The sequence below is a fragment of the Eulemur rufifrons genome, chromosome 4 (genome assembly GCF_041146395.1).
Source record: "Eulemur rufifrons isolate Redbay chromosome 4, OSU_ERuf_1, whole genome shotgun sequence".
In the NCBI taxonomy this organism is placed as follows: domain Eukaryota; kingdom Metazoa; phylum Chordata; class Mammalia; order Primates; family Lemuridae; genus Eulemur; species Eulemur rufifrons.
In genome coordinates this window covers 12,004,337-12,027,590 of record NC_090986.1, presented here as the reverse complement: position 1 = coordinate 12,027,590, position 23,254 = coordinate 12,004,337, and the positions used below count along the sequence as shown (strand labels likewise).

Genomic DNA, 23,254 nt, shown 5'->3' with positions numbered 1-23,254 from the left:
CACTCTTTGTAATGGTGAGAAAAGTGGGGGAGTGGAATACATTAAATGTATCCATATGATGGAGCATTATTCATGTCATCGTTTTAAATGTGGCAAGATGCTCAAAATATAATGTCAAGTGAAAACAGCTTCAGATATCCATTTATAGGAACAGAAAAAGGCAGGAAGGAAATACACCAAGATGTTAGTAATTATCTCTGGGTGATAGTATGAGTTACTTTGATTTATCCTTTATAGTTCTTTGTATTTTCCAGATTTTCCACAATCCGGAAAAAGTTAAGTTCCATTTTTGTAGACTAAGTCTGTGGAGGTGGCTGTTATCTGTGATGAACCATGTGGAGGTGGCCCCACAGCTCTTGTCTCTGATCCCTGCAGGAAGCCAGGGGATGCCCGGAATGCCGGGGTTCAAGGGCCAGTCGGGCTTCCCGGGACCTTCGGGCCAGCCAGGACTGCCCGGGCCTCCAGGACTACACGGATTCCCAGGAAATCCTGGCCAGGAGGGACCCTTGGGGCTGCCAGGTGCCCCCGGCCTTGGAGGTAAGACTCCAGCCCCCCAAAAATGGGTGGGGTCCTCACTGTACTGACAACTGGACTATCACCGCCTTCCCCTGGGGAGCTCTCAAACTGTGTTCCAGGGAACCCACCCCCAAGAGCTGCAGGGCTTCCACAAACAGATGTAAACAGCCTGAGAACTCGGCTCATCCTTTGTACCCGATATATATATATATATATATATATATATAAATATATATAAATATATATAAATATATATATATATATAAATATATATAATTATTAGGGGGAAAAAGAGAGAGAGAAATTCCTACTGCAAAAGTCCGAAATCACTGCTCTGATTTGGAGAGGAGAAATTGTTTCCTGAAAGAGAATGATCCAGGAGCAAAGGAAGATGCTACTTCAGGAAAACCCCGGCAGGTCGGGTGGAGCAGAGAAGCAAGGAGATGGAGCCCCCACAGAGGGGCGTTGCCACCACACAGAGACTGAGGGAGGTGGCAGCAGGGGCATGGAAGGCATTCGGGGCACAGTGTCCTCCACGTGGTCCAACCCCACTGCCCGGCCTGGGGAGTGTTTATCTCTCAGCTCTTGCGACAGAGCTGTGGGCCCAGACTTCTGCAATTCGTGGACCTGTGCAACTCAGTACAGTTTTGGGTGATCAGCAAAGCTTCCCAGCTTTCTGTTTTGCCCAGTAAGAACACTTTTTTATGGATGTGTTGCCTGCCGTCACCATTGTGTCACCAAAGGACACTGCAGCACTAAAAACTGGGAAAGACACAGTTGCTCAATGAGAACGATCTCCTCAACGGACCACATTAACCATTTCAGAAGTCCCAATCTCAGCGAAATTCTCCGCTTTGCCACAGTCAGGTGACAACCTTGTTGGGGACTTTAGCTGGTCTCTGCTGGGAACTACCATGCCCATACACTGACCACATAAACCAGACACAACCATGCACATGGGCTTCCACCACATGGGGCCTCAGTTGTGTCCAAACGCAGGGGCTGGATGTGGCCGAGGCCCCATCCCCCAGGTGCCGTGCTAGCCACTGCTTCACAGCTAGCAAACCCTGGGGCCTCCATTTCAGTATTTGCAAGGCTCAACTAATGAGCCTCAACTGAGCACAAAGCATTGCGTGGTGCCTGAAAGATCCGTGGGGAAAGTCGTATCCTTTGGAGTCTACACTTTAGTTAGGGAGAGAATCACACACATAGAGTTTTGCATTTGACCCCGGGGAAGCCAGTGAGGGGGAGCAGATATGCAGACCCCAGTGTTCCAGTGGAAGCAGGGAGCTGGGAAGGGGAAGAGACTGGTGCCAGATGGGAAGGTGGGTGGGATTGGAATGGGGCGGGGGCTGCTTTCTAGGGAAAAGGCGGGACTGGATCGCTTTGGAGCTCTGATCCCCCAAGCTGGCTGGGGAGGAGAGCTTAATTTGAGGAGGAGCTGGTGGTCTGGAGAGTGAGATAGGGCCAAAGTTTAGAGGGCATTGAATGCTGAGCTAAAAAGTCAGCACCCCCTAGGCAAAGGGAGCCCCTGGCATTTTCAACAGAGAAGAAAGGATTTTAGGAACATAGCAGGCAGCTTACCGCTGTGCTCCCCAACCCCCAGGCCAAGGACTGGTAGCGGTCCATGGCCTGTTAGGGACTGGGCCACAGAGCTATGTGGGAAAATTGTCTTCCATGAAACTTAGGAACCTGGGACAGGGGACCCCACAGCAGGAGGTCAGCCGCAGCCTAGGCTAGCGAATATTTACAGCCACTCCCGACCGCTCGCATCACCGCCTGAGCTCTGCCACCCCCACAACCCCCACATCTGTGGAAAAATTGTCTTCCATGAAACCAGTCCCTGGTGCCAAAAAGGCTGGGGACTGCTGGCCTACTGGGAGGGGAGCCTGGAGGGCAGCGGCGCACTGGGGGCTGGTGAAGTCCCTCAATGATGACAGTGAGGTAGAAGCAGGAGGCCGGAGAGGGCAGCGGCCCAGCGGGAGCTGGGGCCTCCCCCAGAACTGATCCTGGGCTGGAGCCAGCGATGTCCGGGAGCCACAGGCAGGCTCTTGCCTGACCCCCGCAGCCACACTCCGGCAGGTTGTCAAGGCCACCATGCCGCCTCAGCATCCCCGGGACAGCCCTGCCCCTTGGCTTCTGGGAGTGAGAGGCTGGTGTGGAGAGTCACGTGGCTCGCGTCCCTCGGGATGGCTTGGGCCTCCTCAGAAAGGCCAGCCTTGTGCACGCTCCAGCCACACTTGCAGACGCACCTCTGAAGTGGCAGTTGTCCATTTTCCTTCCCAGAAGGTTTTCTTATCAAAAAACTGATGCCGTGCCAGCATCATATGAAACTTTTCTGTGTGTGTTTGTTCATCCTCTTTGATTTGCTTTCTCCTTTTTGGCAGGTCTGCCTGGAGACAGAGGGGAGCCTGGGGACACAGGCGTCCCCGGCCCGGTGGGCATGAAAGGTTTCTCTGGCGATAGAGGAGATGCTGGCCTGTCCGGCGAGCGAGGCCATCCAGGAAGCCCGGGATTCAAAGGGATGGTCGGCATGCCCGGAACCCCTGGGCTGAAAGGTGACTGTGTGATGTGACCGGGGAATCACCTCACTGGGTGTTGGGGTGGTGACACTCTGACCCAGGACAGCTCTGCAGGGCACCCCGTGGGCCACGGTGAGGCTGGCCACACCCCTGCAGGTCCGGGCTCAGGATGCTCCTCGCCAGGAGGCGCAGCCCCGGGGAGACTCGGTGGGACCCATGTGCCTCAGAAAGCCAGTTTTATGCTTTCCCAAGACAGACTGCTCTGGCCTGGCAAACGCTCGTCACCTGCACAGGGACGTTTGTGGAGAGGCCCACTCAGGAGGCTGGATTCAGATCTGGAGGCTGTTTGGTGAATACAAAACCAAAACAGAAAAATGCTCCGTCAGTGGGAGAGTTTATTTGTGCACAAACAGGCCAAACTAGAGGCGGCGCCCTGCGGCCTGTGAACGTTGCTAGAGGCACGGTGTTCTGTCTTCCCCTGTCCCGTGTCAGATTTCCGTGCTGGGGGTGGTATCGGCACTGTGTTCATTCGGGGCCCGTGCACCTCTGTCACCTTCAGATTTTTCTCCTAGTCTTCCTGCCTTTCCTTTGTGTCTTGGCGCCAATGTCTGAAGACAGCTGACTCCGTAACCCTCTGTCTGTAGACAACAGGGGTCAACAGATAAGGCTACCTCGAAGGTGGTGTCCCTGGAAACTCGTGTTTGACATTCAGAATCGTAGCATCGTCTCACTCGAATCACACTGCCGAGGTGTTTCGGAGACGTGAGCGTGAATTATCTTGTGCACTGACTCGTGCCTCACCCAGCGCCTTTCTCTTTTCCTCCGAAGGAGACAGAGGCTCGCCTGGGATGGATGGTTTCCAGGGCATGCCTGGGCTCAAGGGAAGACCTGGGCTGCCAGGAAGCAAAGGAGAGGCTGGATTTTTTGGAATTCCTGGTCTAAAGGGTCTGGCTGGCGAGCCGGGTGTTAAAGGTATGTCCCCTCTTGAGATCCTCCACACGTGGGTGACGTTCACGTTCATGGTGCGGCAGCACTGCTCAGGGTGGGTCTCTGAGGATCCACCAGTCTGGGAGCCCTAAAGCTAGAAGCTGGTATTTAAAAAAACGCTAATCAGGCTGGATGCGGTGGCTCACGCCTGTAATCCTAGCACTCTGGGAGGCTGAGGCGGGAGGATCGCTCAAGGTCAGGAGTTCAAGATTACCCTGAGCAAGAGTGAGACCCCGTCTCTACTAAAAATAGGAAGAAATTATATGGACAACTAAAATATATATAGAAATAATTAGCCGGGCATGGTGGCTCATGCCTGTAGTCCCAGCTACTCGGGAGGCTGAGGCAGAAGGATCGCTTGAGCCCAGGAGTTTGAGGTTGCTGTGAGCTAGGCTGATGCCACAGCACTCTAGCCTGGGCAACAGAGTGAGACTGTGTCTCAGTAAATAAATAAATAAATAATAAAGGAAAAGAAAAAAGAAAAAACGCTAATCAAACTAACAAAAACTTGAAGGCTTCATGCTTGCTCCAGCTCATTGGCAGTGTCATAAGGGAATAATCTTAACCAACGGGAACACTTGAGGACAAAATGGCAGCGCATTAGGAACCAAAGACATTGCAGGAAACATATTCCACCATGACTGTACCACTGTGGGCATGGAGGGGGGCCAGGCTAACAGCAGGAGACAGGCAAATTCCAAGGGAACGGGTGTCACCTGGCTCAGGAGGACACAGCAGGCCAGGGGGGGGGACCTAATGCCACCAGGGAGATCGTGACCCACGAAGGAGCAGGTTCAGGCCGTGGCTCGGGCAGGCAGCCAGACACCCCAGACGTGAGGCGCCTTGTTCACTGAGTCCATCACTAACAAGCCACGTTTCCGTGACTGCCATTCAGACACCTTTGCTCTGAAAGAGTCACCGCGGTCTCTCCAAACTTCATTACCAATAGCAAGTGTTGGAGAGGATGTGGAGACGTAGGAACCCTCACACACTGCTGGTGGGCGTGTAAAGTAGTACAGCCAGTGTGGAAAACAGTTTGGCAATTTATGAAAAAGTTAAACGTAGAGTTACCCAGAAATTCTACTCCTAAGTGAGGTACTTGAAAACATATGTCCAGAGAAAAATATGTACACAAATGTTCATAGCAGCATTATTCATAATAGCCGAAAACGGAAATGACCTAAATGTCCCTCACCCGGTGCATGGATGGATAAAATGTGGCACAGCCATACGATGGAATCTTCGGCAATAAAAAAGAACAAAGTCTATACAGACACGTGCTACCGCGTGGATAAGCCTGCAAACATTATGCTACATGTTGTCTGATTCCATTGACGTGAAATGTCCAGAGTAGGCAAATCTATAGAGATGAAAAAGTAAGTTAACCATTTCCTAGGGCTGAGAGGAGAGGGGAGGGGTGGGGAGAGGTTGCTCATGGCTCCAGGATTTCATTTTCTTGATGAAAACGTTGCGAAGTTACATTGTGGTGATGTTTGCACAACCCCGTGAATTCACTGAAAACCATGCCCTTGTTCTCCTTACAGGAGTGACTTGTATGCTATATATAGAACTTATATATCAACCAAGCTGTTTTTAAAAAAACTTTAATTACTCCCCAAAGAGTTATAACTTTTACAAATTTTCGGCAAAATAGAAATTGCCATCTGGGGTACTAGTCTTTTTTAAGATTTTTACTCACACTTGCGTTTTCAGATAATCTTCATGTTAATTTAGAGATTTCAGGCCATCACGCAAAAATGATATTTTAAAATTGAATTAAAATGCAATCGCCCTTGGCTGCTGTATCATTCTCCCTTGGGCTCCAGTGCGAGTGTCGCTGGAGCCTCCGGGGGTGACACGGTAGCCGTGGACGGCACGCTCTCCGAGGGCAGCATCGATTTATGGCTTTGATCCCCTGATATCTAGCCCCGCAGTAAATACTCAATGAATGAAACTAAATTACTTCATTCAACCAATTTCACTTACTCCTCCAATGAAGGTAAGTTCAGGAGCACCCTCAGCCGGAACCTGCCACACAGTCCCCGACCAGCCCGTCACCCTCCGCAGCTCCTTAGCTCCTCAGGAGCTCCCAGAGTGCTCCCTGCCACGTTCCGCCAGCCTGTGACCGTCACCTCCCAGCTGCTGTTGACCTGCCGGGAATCCTGGCCTGCACCCACAGGGCACTTTCGGGAAGGGAGCTGAGCTGGCCTCCCTCCTTGTCTCAGCCTCCGGGCTTGTCATCAAGTTTGATGGCTGTCTCATCCGAGTACACATAAAAAATAACACTCTGACGAAATGCCATCCAGAGACCATGTGGGCTGTGGCGGGTCCCTCTGTCTCAATTCCTCACTCCCTCCCTGCCTCCGGGCACGCTCAGCTGGGAAGAACAGGTTCCTCCATCCGGCACAGGGCTGGCGCCACCCCGTCCTCACCGCTGGGGCAGAGGAGAGAGAGAGAGGGTGGGAGAAGAGAGAGGCATGTTCCAGCCCCTCAGTCTCTCCCAGGCTTCCTGGTGTGGGCCGGATGTGCAGGCTCTGGCAGGACGCAGGCTTTGGGGACAAGTGGCAGCAGCTAAGAGGCCTTCCCTACCTGTGTTCTCCCGAGCAGTTGGGAGCACACAGGAAATGACAGCATCTGTTTCCTTCTAGGCAGCCGAGGGGACCCCGGCCCCCCAGGACCACCTCCCATCATCCTGCCAGGAATGAAAGACATTAAAGGGGAGAAAGGAGATGAAGGGCCCATGGGGCTGAAAGGATACCTGGGCCTGAAAGGTCAGAGCCTGGCCTCTGAGCCGCCCCCGGGGCTCCCGCCCAGCTGCCCCTGCCTCTCTCCAGAGACACCCCTGCACTCTGCCAGACTCGACTTACGTTTTAAGTCTACTGGTGCCCTGGTGTCTCCACAGCTGGGCTCACAGTTGTCCTCCGATGCCTAAGTAGCCTTGTTTTCCGTTTTAAGATTTGCAGCACTTGGGCCTGCAAAATGCACCCAAACTGTGAAATTGACAATTTGGGGAGGGCGGGTGCTGTGTCCGCACCAACACGTTACACACCCGGTCTCCCTGCAGGTATCCAAGGAATGCCGGGGATCCCCGGGCTGTCTGGAATCCCTGGGTTACCCGGGAGGCCCGGCTACATCAAAGGAGCCAAAGGTGACATCGGAGTCCCCGGCGTGCCTGGTCTGCCAGGGCTCCCTGGGGTGGCTGGCCCCCCTGGAATTACAGGATTCCCAGGGTTCACAGGAAGCCGGGTGAGTAGGTCATTTGCTCAACTTGTTCTTGTGAACACTCTTCCCTTGCTCATGAGGAAAGCGCTTTTGGTCCGGCATTTACTGGTGTGAGAGTGACCCAGCGACAGGTTCAGAGTCAGCCTCTCAGGCTGTTCTGGGCCCATGGAGCAGTACTAGGAGATGCCGGCACGCACCAACACCAGTGGTGGTTTGAGCACCAACACCCGGCTGCATTGGCCCTGCCGTGGGCTGGTGTTGGATCAATCATGGTGTCTGCATTTTCTCATGGGGACCTTGAGAGAGCAAAGCTTGAATTTCCAGAGATCAGAGCTCTAAACTTGAGCACATTGGTGAATCACAGCATGACGTGGGGCCAGGCAGCCTCGGTTCCCATCCAGGCCCACCATTTACTCCTTCCTTAATTCAACAGATGTCTTTTGAACACTTGCTGTGGGCCTGACCGCGGGTAGGACTCTCCCCTCTCCACACTTGCTTCCCCACTTGTAGAAGAAAGGTAGTAGCTACTTGCATTTTTATTGAGTGCAGTGTAGACCGTATACATAATGTGATGCAGAGCAGCCCTCCCACAGACTGTGCTGCGTGGAGCTCTACCTTTATCCTCTTGCATTTGAAAGTCTCATACCCACACAGTCCACACACGACTCAGTCGTTTCCGGCACCCCCAATGGGGTCAGCACATTCTGGGCAGGTAGGAGGTCAGCCACCTTGGCGTGAACCTGCAGTGACAGGGTCTAGCTTGTCCATCTGTCTAGCCCACGTAGGTGTACAGAATTCCTCAGGTATCTTCCTCCCGTCACTCCCAAAATCTGTGGCTGAGGGCAACTTCTATCCAATCTTGTGTGCAACTAGTGAGGTCACTTAAAAAAAGAAAGATGCATATGTCCACCAAAAGACACATATGACGATGTTCACAACACCTTTATTCATAAAAAGCCCAAAACTGGGAAACAGCCCAAATGTCCGTCAGCAGGAAAAAGAATAAATTAACATGTTGTATTCAGACAATGGACTCATACACAGCAATAAAATGAGAATTATTGATAAAACTCTACAACAACCTGACTAAATTTAACGGAGTTTTATGTTGAACAAAATAAAGCAGAAACAGAAAAGTACATGTGATACAATTCCATTTACATGAAGGCCAAGAGCAGGCAAAACTATTTCACAGAGGTGTCAGAAGAGTGGCCCTTCGGGTGGGGTTCGACTAGGAACTTTTTAAACGGCTGAAAATGCTCTGTCTTTGTCTGAGTAGCACATGAGTAAAATTTCATTGAGTTGTGCATTTAAGATTGGTGCATTTTTCTGTAATATAAGTTATGTCTCAATAAAGTTTGAGTAAGAAAAATAGATCATTATCTAAACCAGGACACAACCTATGGACATTGTCCCCCATTCTTAAAGAAAGTGGAGCTATATTAACAATTCAGAGCTCAAGTTAAGCCGTGCTTGGGTCCTGATGCTGCAGGACTGAAGCCCCAGTGTCAGTGCTAACGTGGAGACTGGTGACGCCAAGGTAGACCAGAACTCCCACTCTCCCTCTGGGGAGGAAGCCACTGTAGAGAGGAAAATGGTGGTTTCCGTGAAGTCACCAAGTGACCCAGACATCATCCCTATCTCATTGTCAGCAGCCAACATCATTTCACAGAAGTCGCCCTCTCTCCATAGACGGAAGTGCAGTACTACGTATCTATTTTATAGTCTAGAGAACAGGTTCTGCAATCTGGCAGCCCAGATTGATACCCTGGTTCTGCTACTTGCTAGCCGAGTGAGCTTAAGCAAATTACTTCACCTCTCTGTGTCTCGATTCCCCCATCTGTCAAAGGGGACTACCTACCTCGTGGGGTTGTCCTGAGGCTTCAATAAGCTCTTGAGGTGGGACCCGGCACGTTTGCCCGTGTGAAGCCGGGCAGAGCGGTCACTGCCGTGGTCATTGTCAGCACCATCACCATCAAGATCTGCATCACTGGGGTCGTTCATTTTGGTCCAGTTGCCAAGCGTGTTTCATTTTTATCACTTAATAGTTCGGTAAGAACCGATAAGCAAACCACCTACCATACTGCACTGAGAAACTTTAGGAATTTTCTACAAAATGACAAGACCACAAACCTTGAGTATTGGTTTTAGCACACAGAATAGTTAAATAAATGTACTAGCCCTTGAAAATGAAAACTTATTTCACTAACGGTTTCAAGATGGTTTCACGTTTGCCTTTACTCTAGGGTGACAAGGGTGCCCCAGGGAGCGCTGGCCTGTACGGCGAAACCGGCGCCACTGGTGACTTCGGTGAGTGTTGCCCGTACAGGGGAAACAGGGAGTCCCCAGTTCGGAGCCCTGGCCCGTGGGGTGGTGTCAGGCCTGCAGACGCTGTTATAATCGTTGTTTTGAAGCACCTTATTCTTGTTAAGAATGTAACACAATAAAAGTTGCAAAACCAACCACCTACCAATCAGACTTGTTCTTAACCATCTTTTTTGCATGTAACAGGTGACATTGGGGACACTGTAGATTTGCCAGGGAGGCCAGGCCTGAAGGGGGAACGGGGCAGCGCTGGGACGCCAGGTACGTGAGGTTCCATTTCTCCGTTCTCCACAGCAACCCAAGTGCTCCTCTGTGTGTATCGAGTTTGGGAACCTCCATAGAGAACTGTGCAGTGAAGGCTTGTGAAGCCTTCAAGCCCAATGTGCAAGAAAGACCGTCACTTTTAATTAAATTAAATCTGAAGACAAAGTCAGGAAATCTCTCTCCTCTCTCTCTGAAGATGGGTGGGAGTAACTGCAGCCCCTGATGTAACTTAGGAAAGCAAGCTAGCGCCGTGGCCCTGGGACACGTGAGGGCAGGAAGTGTGTGATCACGGGTCCTTGCAAACAGCATGGGGTCCAGGAGAGGGCCATGGGCGTCGTGGTGTTGCCTCCTTTCTGTAGCTCCTATCTCGTGGGGGACCCCACACTGCTCGTGTTGCCGGGAGCCTCAAGCCCTGCAGGGGTGGCCCCGGTGGGGGGAGGTCAGCCAATAGGCACGCAGCCCCAGGTGACGCGATGTCCGAAGTATGTTCCTAGCAGCAAGTCTGTGGTTCCAGGTCTAAAGGGATTCTTTGGAGAGAAGGGAACAGAGGGCAGCATCGGCTTTCCCGGGATCCCTGGCGCGCCTGGAGTCCAAGGCCCTCCTGGACTGAAAGGACAAACAGGTAAACTCTCCTGTAACCGCGCAGTCTCCCGCAACCCCAGAACAAAGGGGCCACGTGTGCCTGTCTCCTTGTCTGCTCCCACCTCACCCGCTGGGCAGCTCCTGCAAGCCACCCGCTCACCCAGGACTGGTGACTTGGAGCAGAACAGCCCGGGGCTGGGGGTGTCTGAGCGCGGGCTGTGGGGGGCACGGGAACTAAGGGAAAGCATCTCTGTGGCCCAGTTATTTGTAAAGATCCCTTTCCGCACCCTCGGCTGTGCAGATACCCATTTAGAATCCCAAGCTGATGAAGGGCGGCGGCTGTGGGCTGGGCTCACGCTCTGCTGCTGCTCCTTTGTTCTGTTTCCAAGCACCTGTGAGCTCTGGGGCTGCTTTCTCGAGGTGTCTATTTGGATGACAGGATGAAAATTTAAAAATACACGCTATTTTCTCTTTGGCAAGGCTGCACTAATCCTATTGAACTTGAACGTGGGGGTCCAAGGCCACAGCCATGCCCAGCTTGAGGGAAAATTCTAATATTTCTCATCAGATTTGGCCCAGGGCTGGAGTGCAGACCCCCCCATTGGTGCTCAGGCTTTGTGCTGTGTTTACCCTCCCAGGCTTTCCGGGACTGACAGGGCTGCAGGGGCCGCAGGGAGAGCCCGGCCGGATCGGACTGCCTGGCAGCAAGGGAGATGACGGCTGGCCCGGGGTGCCGGGCTTACCAGGTGAGGCACGCAGAGCACACCGTGGTGCGACAGGCAGGTGGCTGTGGCTTCCCTCGGTTTATGCAACACACCAGTGCAAGGTTTGTCCTTGTCCCGGGCTGTCTTTTTAGACAGATGTTCTAGCCTTTCACTTCCCAGAAAGATGACCGAAAACCTCCTGGAGAGATCAGGGTCCACTCATGGTCGCCACACACAGGGCACAGGAGAGACCCAAGGACAGGCTCAAGGGTGTGATGTTCTGCTGCAGGATCCCCTGCTGCCCATGGAGCCAGGTCTGGGGAGCCCACGTGGGGCCTGGGGGTACGAGCTGGCCTCGCAGAGGCCACCGGGCTGCCCTGCTCAGGGCCAAGGGTGGCCCCTTCCACTCCACGCTCCCAGTGGAGTCGGGCTGCCCTGCCTCGCTCATCACCACCCGAGTCGTAGAAGGAACTGCCACCTGCTTGCTGCTCCTACGTGAGATGTGTCTGTCCCCAGAAACCCAGCGGCAGAGGACGTAACCTCAGGCCATTTGTTCCAGCAGTTTTTACAAACTGAGTATGCACAGTGACAGGTGTCGGGAAGAGGCACCGGGCACATCACCTCCCAGGCCCCTTCTGGCTCTAGCAAGTCTGTAGAGAAGATTCTGTGAAAACTGTGTTTCAGTTCAGTGGTTTTCCTGAGTAACATAGCGAATAGTTTACATGTCATGTAAATTGAGTATGCAGATTGACACGTCCCATTTGTCAGGGTTGAGCAGAATTGTAGGGGTGACACTATCACAGCAAACAGAAACTCGCCCGAACTTTCTCGAGGACTTTTCCCAGGCAGAGCTCCCTTTGCCGTCCTGCTGGTGAAGTAACCACGAGTGAAATCCTTGCAGGTTTCCCAGGAAGCCGAGGCATCAGCGGACTGCATGGCTTGCCAGGCACCAAGGGCTTGCCGGGATCCCCAGGTACGCTGCGGCCACCCCCGTCCTGCTGGGTCTGCCAGCCCAGCCCGCAGCGGGTGCTCCTGAAGCACCACGTGGCCACCCCAAGGGGCGGCACTGGTGGGGCCTGTGTTTCTGCAGACTGTTGACATGGGACCCTAAAAATCCATTCTTTCATGTCAGAAATTTTGTTAAATTGACCCATCACGTCTTCTAGATGGAGAGAAAAACCAAGGTCTTGCCTTTTGAGAGGGACCGTGGGCATGTTTGGGGACGCATTTGTCCAGAAGGCTGGCTCTGCCCAGCGCGGCACTTGTCATCTTTTATTTCCTGGCGTGAGGAAGACAGCAGCGCTCTGCCTGCCCCCTGCAGTTCTCAGACTTGAGACAGTGACAATGGTGTCTTGTTAACTCCAGCTGCCCACAGTCCTGGGGGCTGGAGGTTGGAGGTCAGTGTGCCGGCGTGGTCACGTTCTGGGGGAGCCTCTTCCTGGCTTCCCGCCGTGTCCTCACATGGCAGGAAGAGCACCGGGGTCTCTTTTTACGAGGGCACTAATCCCATCACGGGGCTCCACCCTCCTGACCTCATCCAAGCCTAATTACCTCCCCAAAGCCCCACCTCCAATACAGTCACATTAGGGTTAGGGCTTCAACTTATGAATTTGGAGGTGGGGACACAGCTCAGTCTATAGCAATGACGTACCAGAGTTTTTGTTCCATAGGAAAAAGAAACTCCCAAAGGGGATAAACAGCCCCATTATTTCTGAAATCCAGGGACGGAGTAAGATTGGCGCCATTGCCCCTCCTAGAGTGTCATCCTATTCCTCAAAAGGGAGCGTCGTCACTTTCTGCAGAAAGCTCCCTGTCAGCTCTGTCCTCCCCAAGACGGCACAGTGCAGGGAGGTTTCGCAGCTTCTCTGAAACTTCTTTATCTTAAATTTAGTTCTTTTAACCCAAATCTTAATATCCTTTCATTTAATTTTTTAACTGATCAATTGGACTAATAAAATGACACTTGAAGGGCATAGGGTGATGAGGGAGGAATCACTTTTTTTATTGATTATGTGTTTTTTTTTTAAACATAACATTGTTCTCTTTTGAGTTTGTAAATGTTATTCATGTTCAGTGGAGAAAATTTTTTAAAAATACATTTACACAAGAGGAAAAAAACACCCATAATCCTATAGCTGGCATTAGAATGTACTCTTTGTAGATATTTTTTGTAACCAATCAGTCATCTCTCTACAGGTAAATTTGTGTGTGTGTATATTATACGTAAATTCGCACAGTCACGCGCCTGTTAATGTTTCAATTCCAGTTTCAGTGGGCAAGTGACTGGAAATCATTGTCAAAGATTTTAAATAGTGTTTTGCTTTTAAAACCTAATTAGGGCCTGGCATCTAGAGCTATCTCCCAGAAGTCAGAAGGCCTAGGGACCCTCTGATGGGCCTCAGTTTTCTTATCTCTAAAGCCAAGGGGTTCCACCATGATCCCCCGAGACCCTTCCAAATCTCAGATCCTGTGACCTCGAGGCCACGTGGCAGGTGGGATCCCTGGGGCTGCCTTCTGTCTCTCTGCATTAGAGTCACACTGAACTGTTCGTGGAAAATCAACCTTGTGTGGTTGGAAAGTGTGGACCCTGAATGCTGTTTTGACTCCTCCCCAGGTGGTGACATCTACGGAGACCCAGGTTTCCAAGGCCCTCCTGGGGACAGAGGTGACCCAGGAGAGGCCAACACCCTCCCAGGCCCTGTGGGAGCCCCAGGACAGAAAGGGGAACAAGGAGCTCCAGGTGAGCCACGCACTGCGGAGCAGATGCCACCCTCTCCTGAGCAGGCCTGCCAGGGGCTGGGCCCCGCACCCTGGCCATTCTCACTGAGCAGAGGTGTGGGAAGAGCCGCTTTCTCCCCAGAGAATATCTTGTTGCAGAACCTCTTGGCCAGCCTACTATTGCTGATACTCTGCTATAGCATGATTTTATCCCATAGCATTAGTTGGGCACTGACTACTCATCCTGCGTAGTACCAGATGGGCTCCCTGGCCTGGAGACCCCGTCTGATCCCTCTGTGTGCCACGGGGCACCCGCGCAGGCCTGGCCGTGGCAAGCATCCTGAGTAGCGAATGTGCAAATAAGTAAACGCACTGAAGCTCCTAGCTGCCCAGGCTGACCTGTACTTGGGTAGGAAACGATCAGAAACACGTCTTCCCACCCCTGGCCTCCCTGTTCACCTACCGAGGTGGGCTCCAGTCTAAATGAAATGGGAAACGTTCCTACGTAAGAGCAGAGACCAGGAGCTTGTCCCGTCGAGCGTGAGCTCACACCCCCACATCTGCCCCTGACCGTCTGCGCCACCCCCCGGCATTCTGTCCCCGGGGCCGCCCTGGCCACAGGCATCTCCTGGCTCAGACACTGGTGCCAGGCAGCACCCTGGCCTCCTTGCTGGGGACAGAAACTCTGAGGCTTCTGGGCACACAGCCTGAGCTGTGGTCACAATCCCCTCTGAAGCTGGACACAGAGACCCGCAGGAGGTGAAGTCCAGACTGAGGAGGCCAGCGGCCCAGGCTCTGACGGGGGCAGGTGTCTCGTGGTTGCAGATGACCTCTGATTCTTCAGGTCCGACACTTCCCTCTTCCCTCATAAATAGCTGGAAACTCCAGAATTCCTGACATCAGAGCTCTACAGCATTGATCTGAAGACAAGGGAGAGAGGAGAGCGGCTGCCAATGGGAGCCTTAATGTGTGTCCCAGGAGGCTGCATGGTGCTCACACGTAGCCCTAGCAGGGCCAGGGTCCAGGGGCAGTTAACAGCACAAGCCCCGGTCCAGGGAGGGGGGACAGTGAGGATCTAGGAGTAGCACACTAGCATAAGTCCCAGTCAGAAGGGAGGATCCAGGAGCAGTATAGTAACACAAGACCCAGTCCAGGGTTGGGGGTGGGCAGTGAGGATCTAGGAGTAGTACACTAGCACAAGCCCCAGTCAGGGATGAGGATCCCGGAGCAGTATAATAACACAAGCCCCAGTTGAGAGGGTGAGGATCTAGGAGTAGTACACTAGCACAAGCCCCAGTTAGGGGTGGGGATCTAGGATCAGTCTACCAGCACAAGCCCCAGTCAAGAGTGAGGATGTAGGGTCAGTCTACAAGCACAAGCCCCGGTCAAGGGTGAGGATCTAGGAGCAGTTCACTAGCACAAGTCCCAGTAAGGAGGGAGGATCTAGGGTCAAAACACTAGCACAAGCCCCAGTCATGGGTGGAGATCTAGAGTCAGTCTGCCAGCATTAGCCTCCCAAGAGCCCAGCAGTAAAGTTGGCCATGCTCGTGACCTTCAAGTCAGACACCTGCTTGGTTCTTATTCTGCCTCTCATACATTCCATGTGATCTTGGCCATGGTTTTGACTCTCTCTAGGCTTTGTCTGTAGAATGAGGATGAATATGCACTTCTGAGTATTAACAGATTCAGTGAGATAATATAGGCAAAGCTCTTGCACACAAGAGACCGGCAATATATGTTGGCTTTTTTGAAGTCCTCAAAAGATAGCATATTTTTCAAAGAGGGTCTCAGTTATCAGCTCAGCAGTTTGCAATCTGCAAGGAGTCTGAGAGCAGCTGTGGAGAAGGCTTGGCCTGCAAACGTGGAGAGGAGACCCAGCACCAGGAAGCATGGAGGACACGGAGCTGGTGTGTTTGACGGTGCATGCAGAGCGCCAGCCCAGTGAGCACTCACAGAACACAAGCTGTCAGTGTTTACGTGATGGGGAGGTTTTAATCCCCAGCTCACGTGCAGGCTGTCCAGGTTCGGAAACTGACTACAAAGATAGGTTATGATTTCCATCCCCAGGGAAGTGACCTTGTTTATTCCCCTATCTATCCCTCAGCAAAGTGCTCATCAGAGATTGAGGCTCAATACATTTATTCAAGGTGAACATTGCGAAATTGTAGCATAACTCCTTTTGACATCACTTGAAAGAGTTATGTGTAGCCTGGAATATCCCTAACTTACCACTGACGGCCCCAGTCCACACAGTCTGTGCAGCACCCATCTATGAAACTCGTCTGAGCCTGCCGTGAGCTCCCCGCACCCACCCAAGGGACCTGGGCTGCCCTCCTGCTTCCAAACAACCCTAGGCGTTTGGTTCAGAGCCCTCATCCGACACCCTCGTCCTGCGTGGCGGCCCAAGGAGCCGGTCCCGGAGGCCAGAGCAGAAGCCATCGTGCCCAGTGGGCCCTGGTGTGTGCGGCCACTGCCTCTGGCTGGTGGCAAAGGAAAAGGACGTTCTGTGATGACATCCATAGGCTGACGACAGTGTTACTCAGGACGCAGGCTCTTCTCTGAGGACCTCAGTCTGTCGTCCCCCTCTGCGTGAGTTTCGTCTCAGACACGGCAGCTGTTGCACTTTCTGCAGCCGACACCCATGGCCGTAGAGTTTTCCTCAGTAGTTGGGAAGATCCGTGGGCTCCCCTGAGGAATCACAGCTGTTTTCCTCCTGATTCCAGCAGCCTGACTCATGTTTGCTAAGTGTTCTCATTAACAGAGCCCTAATCACTGCAGTTAATTGTGTTTTCACGGGAATCTGGCCAATCTGGGATGTCACCGGATCCTCTAACTCAGGAGTCTGCCACTGTGTACTGACACTCGCCATCTGCTCCGGTTACTTTGCGACAACAGTTAGAAGCAGTTCACCGGGTGTCATTTTGTATCAGACTACAGATGGTGGCTCGCTAATCCCCTCAGGGCCGGTATATCCACTTGCTTAGTGTCTGTGATTTGTGAGACTGGAGCCACCTTTCGAAATGTTCGCCTGGCATTTGTTTCTTCCTCCTGCGTGAAAATACGCACGAATGGAATCCGCCCCCCGGGATGGGCACCAGGGTCTTCCAACGGGAAAATCTCTTTGTGTTACGGACGATGTGGCTCAGTCACGACGCCACAGGGAAAGCACAGGCACTGCTGTCGGTACCTCATCTTACTTTCATGTGTTTGCTCTGTGTGGTCCCAGCTCACTCTTCCTCCAGAGCAGAAATGGTGCCCGCCTTGGAGGCTGGACATTCGGATGCTTTGCAGGATTCTAATGCTAGCCTTGGTCCCTAGACCTTCAGGAGAAACAAATGGCTGAGTAGGTAGGACAGAAAGTGACTTCCTTGCCCTGGACGGCAGCTCCATGCTCAGTTCTGCTCACCAAGCCCTGGGCAGCCCTGCCCGGCACACAACCCCATTGACACCTCGTGGCTGATGGCACAGGGAGGAGGGGGATTTCCACAGGTTTCTGCATATGGCTGTTTCCCTCCAACGTCCATCCGGTGTTAGTGCCAAAGCCTTTAATGCAGATACTGTCGATTCTCATTACTCACGGTGGTGAGTTCTGAATTCCCTGAGATCGCTGGGCTAGTGGGCACTGAGCTGTTGCTCCCGGGGAAACGCAGGCTTAGGTTCCTGAGCGCACTTGATCACAACATTTTCATCAGTGATCAATATATCGCTCTGTTTTCTGTGTGTTGCTGTTCAGCAGCACCATGTTGCACATGTGTGGCTGATGCGTCAGCGTTGGGTTCGGACCGGCAGTGCGTGACTCATGCCGCACGAGGCTTCTCTGACATGCCTTTTCTCCTGAAGGCTCATCACAGCCTTGTCTGGTGCTTAGGAACAGTAGGCAGCACTTCGGCACAAAGAGGATACTTTAAACAACAAAATCACTAGCCACAGCGCGAAAACGTGGAAAACGTGGCACTAAACGGACCGCAGTAGGACACGGTTTGCAGGACGAGCTGAAGCAAGAGGGCGGGGCGTAGCCTTGCTGGACCTCAATTGGGACGCAAATACTAATATTTTGCCTCTCTGTGGAAGTCCAAGGGCACCATCGTTGGTTTGGGAGGTTACAGAAAGTTTTCAAGAATAAGCAGAGTGGGAAATACAGAATCCGTGAGCAGTGAGGGTCAGCCCCGTGCATAGCTGGGGTCCGAGTACTGAAAGGCAGCTCGGGGAGGATGGATGACCTGAATGCGGCCCGTGCGCCTCACTCCGCAGTGCTGCAGCCCCGCCACCCCTGTGCTCACGGAGCCACCTCGGTCGCGGGCAGAGCTGAGCAGCTCTCGACTGGGCTGCGGCTGAGGCTCCCTCTGCACGGCCAGGCAGCACCTTGAGCAGGTAGAACGCACAGGACAGATCCCAGGAGAGGCCCTCGGGCCTGGCTAGTGTCCTCTCACAGGAGGGAGGATCTGCTGGGGGGTGGCCAGCCCTCCTGGCGGTGGGTCACGCAGCCCCTGCCGCCCCAGCCCCGCCCGGAGAGCTCACCCTCGGTGGCTCTGGCCCTCCGCAGGTGATGGCGTGGAGGGAAAGCAGCGGATTGGAAAAGGTGGGCGCCACTGCTACAAGTAACTTCTTCCACTTTCCTCCTAGGGGAGCGAGGCCCAGCCGGGAGTCCGGGACTGCAGGGGTTCCCTGGCATCACACCCCCTTCCAACATCTCCGGGGCACCCGGTGACAAAGGGGCACCGGGCATATTCGGCCTGGAAGGTGAGTGGGACTCGGGCGTTTGTGCGTTGAAATCTCTGGGGCAGGCGCTGCGATGGCCACTTACTTTCAGCGTAGAACAGACGTTCGTTTCCACGCTGTGTCCAGGCCCCGGCCCAAGGGGCAGTGGCCACTGTGGCTCTCCTGTGTTTTGTCCACCCCTGCACGACCTGGTCCCCAGGAGACCGAGGCACAGGCCTTGTCAGTCACTTGCTGCAGGATCGGACAGTCAGACTGCAGTGGCCCACGCAGGGGCTGCGTCTCCCTCGCTGTGTCGCACTTAGGAGGCCATTACGTCTGGTTCGCGCGTCCCAGCCACACATCCGCTGAGGACTGGCGAGAGGTGGGGTGAAGGTGAAGCCACGCGCTCACCGCGGCATGACTCACGGCAGACATGAGGTGGGGCCCGCCACGCTGCGCCGTCCGTCACAGGAGAGCAAGGGGACCAGAGCGGTCTGCACACACCGTGGAGCATGATTGAGTCTTAGAAAGCAGGAAGTCCTGTCATAAGCTACGACCTGGGTCAACCTTGGGGACATTGCCCTGAGTGAAATAAGCCAGTCACTAAAGAACAAATTCTGCAGGATTCCACGTAAACGAGAGACCTAGAGTCGTCAAATTCACAGAAAGTAGGGCGGGCGGTGGGTGCCAGGGCTTAGGTGAGGGGTCAGTTTCAGTGTCGGATGATGGGAAAGTTCTGGAGACGGATGGTGGTGACAGCTGCGTGATAGTGTGAACGTGCTTAGTGCCACTGCCTGGTACACTTAGAAGTGGTAAGTTTTATATATTTTTACCACAATTTAAAAAAACAAAAGAAAGATAAAGTCTTGCAGTGCTACAAACCTGCCAAAGACCATCTCCTGAGCAGGGGGCTCTGCACACGGCCACCTGCCCCCTGGAGTCCCGGCACCGGTCAGCCGTGGCGGTGCCTCCTCAGGGTCCCGCTTCCACCCTCCTTTCTTTTTTTTTTTTTTTTTTTTTTTTTTTTTTGAGACAAAGTCTCACTCTGTTGCCCAGGCTAGAGTGAGTGCCGTGGCGTCAGCCTAGCTCACAGCAACCTCAATCTCCTGAGCTCAAGTGATCCTACTGCCTCAGCCTCCCGAGTAGCTGGGACTACAGGCATGCGCCACCATGCCCGGCTAATTTTTTCTATATATTTTTAGCTGTCCATATAATTTCTTTCTATTTTTAGTAGAGATGGGGTCTCGCTCTTGCTCAGGCTGGTCTCGAACTCCTGACCTCGAGTGATCCTCCCGCCTCGGCCTCCCCGAGTGCTGGGATGACAGGCGTGAGCCACCGCACCCGGCTAATTTTTCTACATATTTTTAGTTATTTGGCTAATTTCTTTCTATTTGTTTTAGTAGAGGTGGGGTCTCGCTCTTGCTCAGGCTGGTCTCGAACTCCTGAGCTCAAGCGATCCTCCTGCCTCAGCCTCCCGAGTAGCTGGGACTACAGGCATGCACCACCATGCCCGGCTAATTTTTTCTATATATATTTTTAGCTGTCCATATAATTTCTTTCTATTTTTAGTAGAGATGGGGTCTCGCTCTTGCTCAGGCTGGTCTGGAACTCCTGAGCTCAAACGATCCGCCCACCTCGGCCTCCCAGAGTGCTAGGATTACAGGCGTGAGCCACCGCGCCCGGCCAACCACCCTCCTTTCTTGTGCCAACAGGTTATCGAGGCCCCCCCGGGCCACCCGGGCCTGCTGCTCTTCCTGGAGGCAAAGGCGACGCGGGGAACCCAGGAGCTCCCGGAGTCCCGGGGACCAAAGGATGGGTCGGGGACCCCGGGCCCCAGGGCAGGCCGGGCGTGTTCGGTCTCCCCGGGGAGAAAGGTAACAGTGCCCGCAGCAATGGTCACGGTGACCGGAGCCCCCTCCCGACACACTCGTGTCCCAACATCGCATTTGTGTTGCAGGGCCCAGGGGTGAGCAGGGCCTCATGGGCAACACTGGAGCCACTGGGACTGTGGGTGACAGAGGCCCCAAGGGACCCAAAGGAGACCAAGGATTCCCCGGTAAGTGCTGTCTGCACTCTGCAGGGCTCAGCGGCCCAGGCCAACCACTGCCCTGAGCGGCCCTCTCCCCAGGGCTCGGGGACACGCCTGAGGTCAGACAGCCAGCATCCTGTCTGTCCCCCAGCGTCCTCACAGTCTAAAGAGCAGAGAGAGAACCGGGGCTGGGCCCCAGATGCGCTCACGGGGCCTTGGTGGGAGGAAAATTGAACGTTTCAGTGGCAGGTGCAGGTCCCCTCAGTGGGGTATCATCCGTCTCATCCCTGGAAAGCAGGATTGTTCCAGGAAGCGCCAAGATGGGCTTCCGTGGCGCGGAGGTGAGAGAAGCTGGGGGCTCCGTGTGTGCTTACAGGGCCTTTCTTTCCCCTTACAGGTGCGCCTGGCCCTGTGGGATCCCCGGGGATTGCAGGAGTCCCCCCGAGGATCGCCGTGCAGCCTGGGATAGTGGGTCCCCAGGGGAGGAGAGGTCTTCCTGGGGCACAGGGCGAGATGGGACCCCAGGGTCCCCCCGGAGACCCAGGTAGGTGCTGAGCTGGAGCCGTCAGGGAGGGGCTCATCTCGTTTGCTTTGTATCCACTTTTGTCCTCTTGCTGAGCACCAGCCGTGCCAGGCCGGCGCAGCTTCCAGGTGTCACTCACGCTTGTCTGGTGCCTTGCAGGTCTCCGTGGGGATCCAGGGAGGGCCGGGCCCCAGGGAAGAGGCGGCGTGTCTGCTGTTCCAGGGTTCCGGGGGGACCAAGGGCCTGTGGGGCACCAGGGGCCAACTGGCCAAGAAGGTGAGTGACCAGTGGGGAAGGGGAGGGCAGGGGCCTCTCTGGGGTCCTCCGTGGGCCTGACACAGACTATGGTGCTGAAAAGCCAGAGACAGGGGGCTGCCTCTCCCCTCACTCCCGCCCCCAGCTTGTCTGTGGCTGTCACCCCTGGGCTCCCCACTTAGCCCAGAGCACTGGGACAGGCTCCCTCCCCTGAGTGAGGGGCAGGGATCCATGAACCTCAAGGAGCCGAAAGAAACCAAGCAAATTAACAGGAGCCATTGTCAAGTCTCTTAAAATTATCTGTGCATGTGCAGGGTGGACCGGGAGGGCCAGGAATAACAGCCATTGGTGCAAACAGAAATTCTTGAGATTTGTTTTCATCAACCTGAGCTCAGTTTGAGCCGATGGTATGAGCAGTCGTGGGAAACATTAAACGTAGGCGGCACGGGCAGAGTCCCGATCAGAGGAAAGAGCGATCGCCCTCCCGCGGCAGATGCACAGGCAGAGTGATGTGTAGCCTGTCGGACGCACACCCAGGAACAAACGTGGAGAAGTCCGAGTCCATCAGGGCAGAGAGCGCGCAGGGGAGGGCGGAGGGGACGGCCTTGGAGGGGAGGGCACGGCTGCTTTCACGAGTCCGAAGGGCTGTTGTGCTGGAGATCAGCCGCCCTGCTGTGCCCCCGGGCAGCGCGGACACCACGGGTGGAGGTGACCGGGAGGCGGATCTCAGCTCCACACAGGAAGAACAGTGCAACCCGGGGAATGGCCAAGTGCGCAGTGAACTTGACTGACTGACATGAGCTGCCTTTCCCGCTGTGCAGGGAGCAGGGCTGCCCCGGCGTGTCTTCTCCTGACACTTCCAACCCTAAGGCGCATCCGTTCGGCACACCCTGAGAGGGCTCCGTGGCCAACTGAGTCCTTTAAGGAACGGACCCACCCTCCGAGTTCAGTCCCATCATTATCACCAGCTCATGCTACTGGGCACAAAGTTTAGGTCAAATTCTTCCCACGAGACCCCCTTGGGTCTACAAAGACAGACCCAAGCTTGGGAAAGAAGAGCGTCCATTCTGGGTGTCCCCAAAAACTGCCCTGCGCCCCAGGTCTGGAGGTTCCCACAGGGCAGCTGAAAAGCGGCTGTTTCTCTTGCTCGGCCCTAGGTGAGCCAGGCCGTCCGGGGAGCCCGGGCCTGCCCGGCATGCCGGGCCGCAGCGTGAGCATCGGCTACCTGCTGGTGAAGCACAGCCAGACGGACCAGGAGCCCATGTGCCCCGTGGGCATGAACCGGCTGTGGAGCGGGTACAGCCTGCTGTACTTCGAAGGCCAGGAGAAGGCCCACAACCAGGACCTGGGTAGGTGCCCCGCCAGCCCGCGCCTGCCGGGCTCCCGGCCCTGGAGGTGTCAAGGTCAAAGGCCACAGTGAGATTTGTGAATCCTCCCAGGCCTATGAGTTCCTCCTGACGGCAGGCCTGGGTCCGCCCACCTTCCGGGGGCTTCAGAAAAGAGTAAAAGGACCTTTGAAGCAGAAGTCTCACAAAGTCCTTAAACCGGCCGGGCACGGTGGCTCACGCCTGTAATCCTAGCACTCTGGGAGGCCGAGGCGGGTGGATCGCTCAAGGTCAGGAGTTCGAGACCAGCCTGAGCAAGAGCGAGACCCCGTCTCTACTAAAAATAGAAGAAAATTATATGGACAACTAAAAATATATATAGAAAAATTAGCGGGGCATGGTGGTGCATGCCTGTAGTCCCAGCTACTCAGGAGGCTGAGGCAGTAGGATTGCTTAAGCCGAGGAGTCTGAGGTTGCTGTGAGCTAGACTGACGCCACGGCACTCACTCTAGCCTGGGCAACAAAGTGAGACTCTGTCTCAAAAAAAAAAAAAAAAAAAAAAGTCCTTAAAAGTCCTTAAACCT

At 54.1% G+C, this 23,254-nt stretch overlaps 1 protein-coding gene across 1 annotated transcript in view; it reads left to right on the top strand.

Annotated features, from left to right (window-relative positions):
- The window catches only part of COL4A2 (collagen type IV alpha 2 chain), a 179,407-nt gene that overhangs the window by 148,433 nt on the left and 7,720 nt on the right, over positions 1-23,254 (top strand). The window contains exons 30-46 of the mRNA XM_069467579.1: positions 376-537; positions 2,904-3,074; positions 3,867-4,010; positions 6,674-6,796; positions 7,090-7,271; positions 9,494-9,557; positions 9,759-9,833; positions 10,351-10,458; positions 11,057-11,164; positions 12,024-12,095; positions 13,737-13,862; positions 18,464-18,580; positions 20,251-20,412; positions 20,496-20,594; positions 20,965-21,111; positions 21,250-21,366; positions 22,503-22,694. Coding sequence (XP_069323680.1) covers positions 376-537; positions 2,904-3,074; positions 3,867-4,010; positions 6,674-6,796; positions 7,090-7,271; positions 9,494-9,557; positions 9,759-9,833; positions 10,351-10,458; positions 11,057-11,164; positions 12,024-12,095; positions 13,737-13,862; positions 18,464-18,580; positions 20,251-20,412; positions 20,496-20,594; positions 20,965-21,111; positions 21,250-21,366; positions 22,503-22,694 — 2,169 coding nt within the window. The remainder of the gene's footprint in view (positions 1-375; positions 538-2,903; positions 3,075-3,866; positions 4,011-6,673; positions 6,797-7,089; positions 7,272-9,493; positions 9,558-9,758; positions 9,834-10,350; positions 10,459-11,056; positions 11,165-12,023; positions 12,096-13,736; positions 13,863-18,463; positions 18,581-20,250; positions 20,413-20,495; positions 20,595-20,964; positions 21,112-21,249; positions 21,367-22,502; positions 22,695-23,254) is intronic.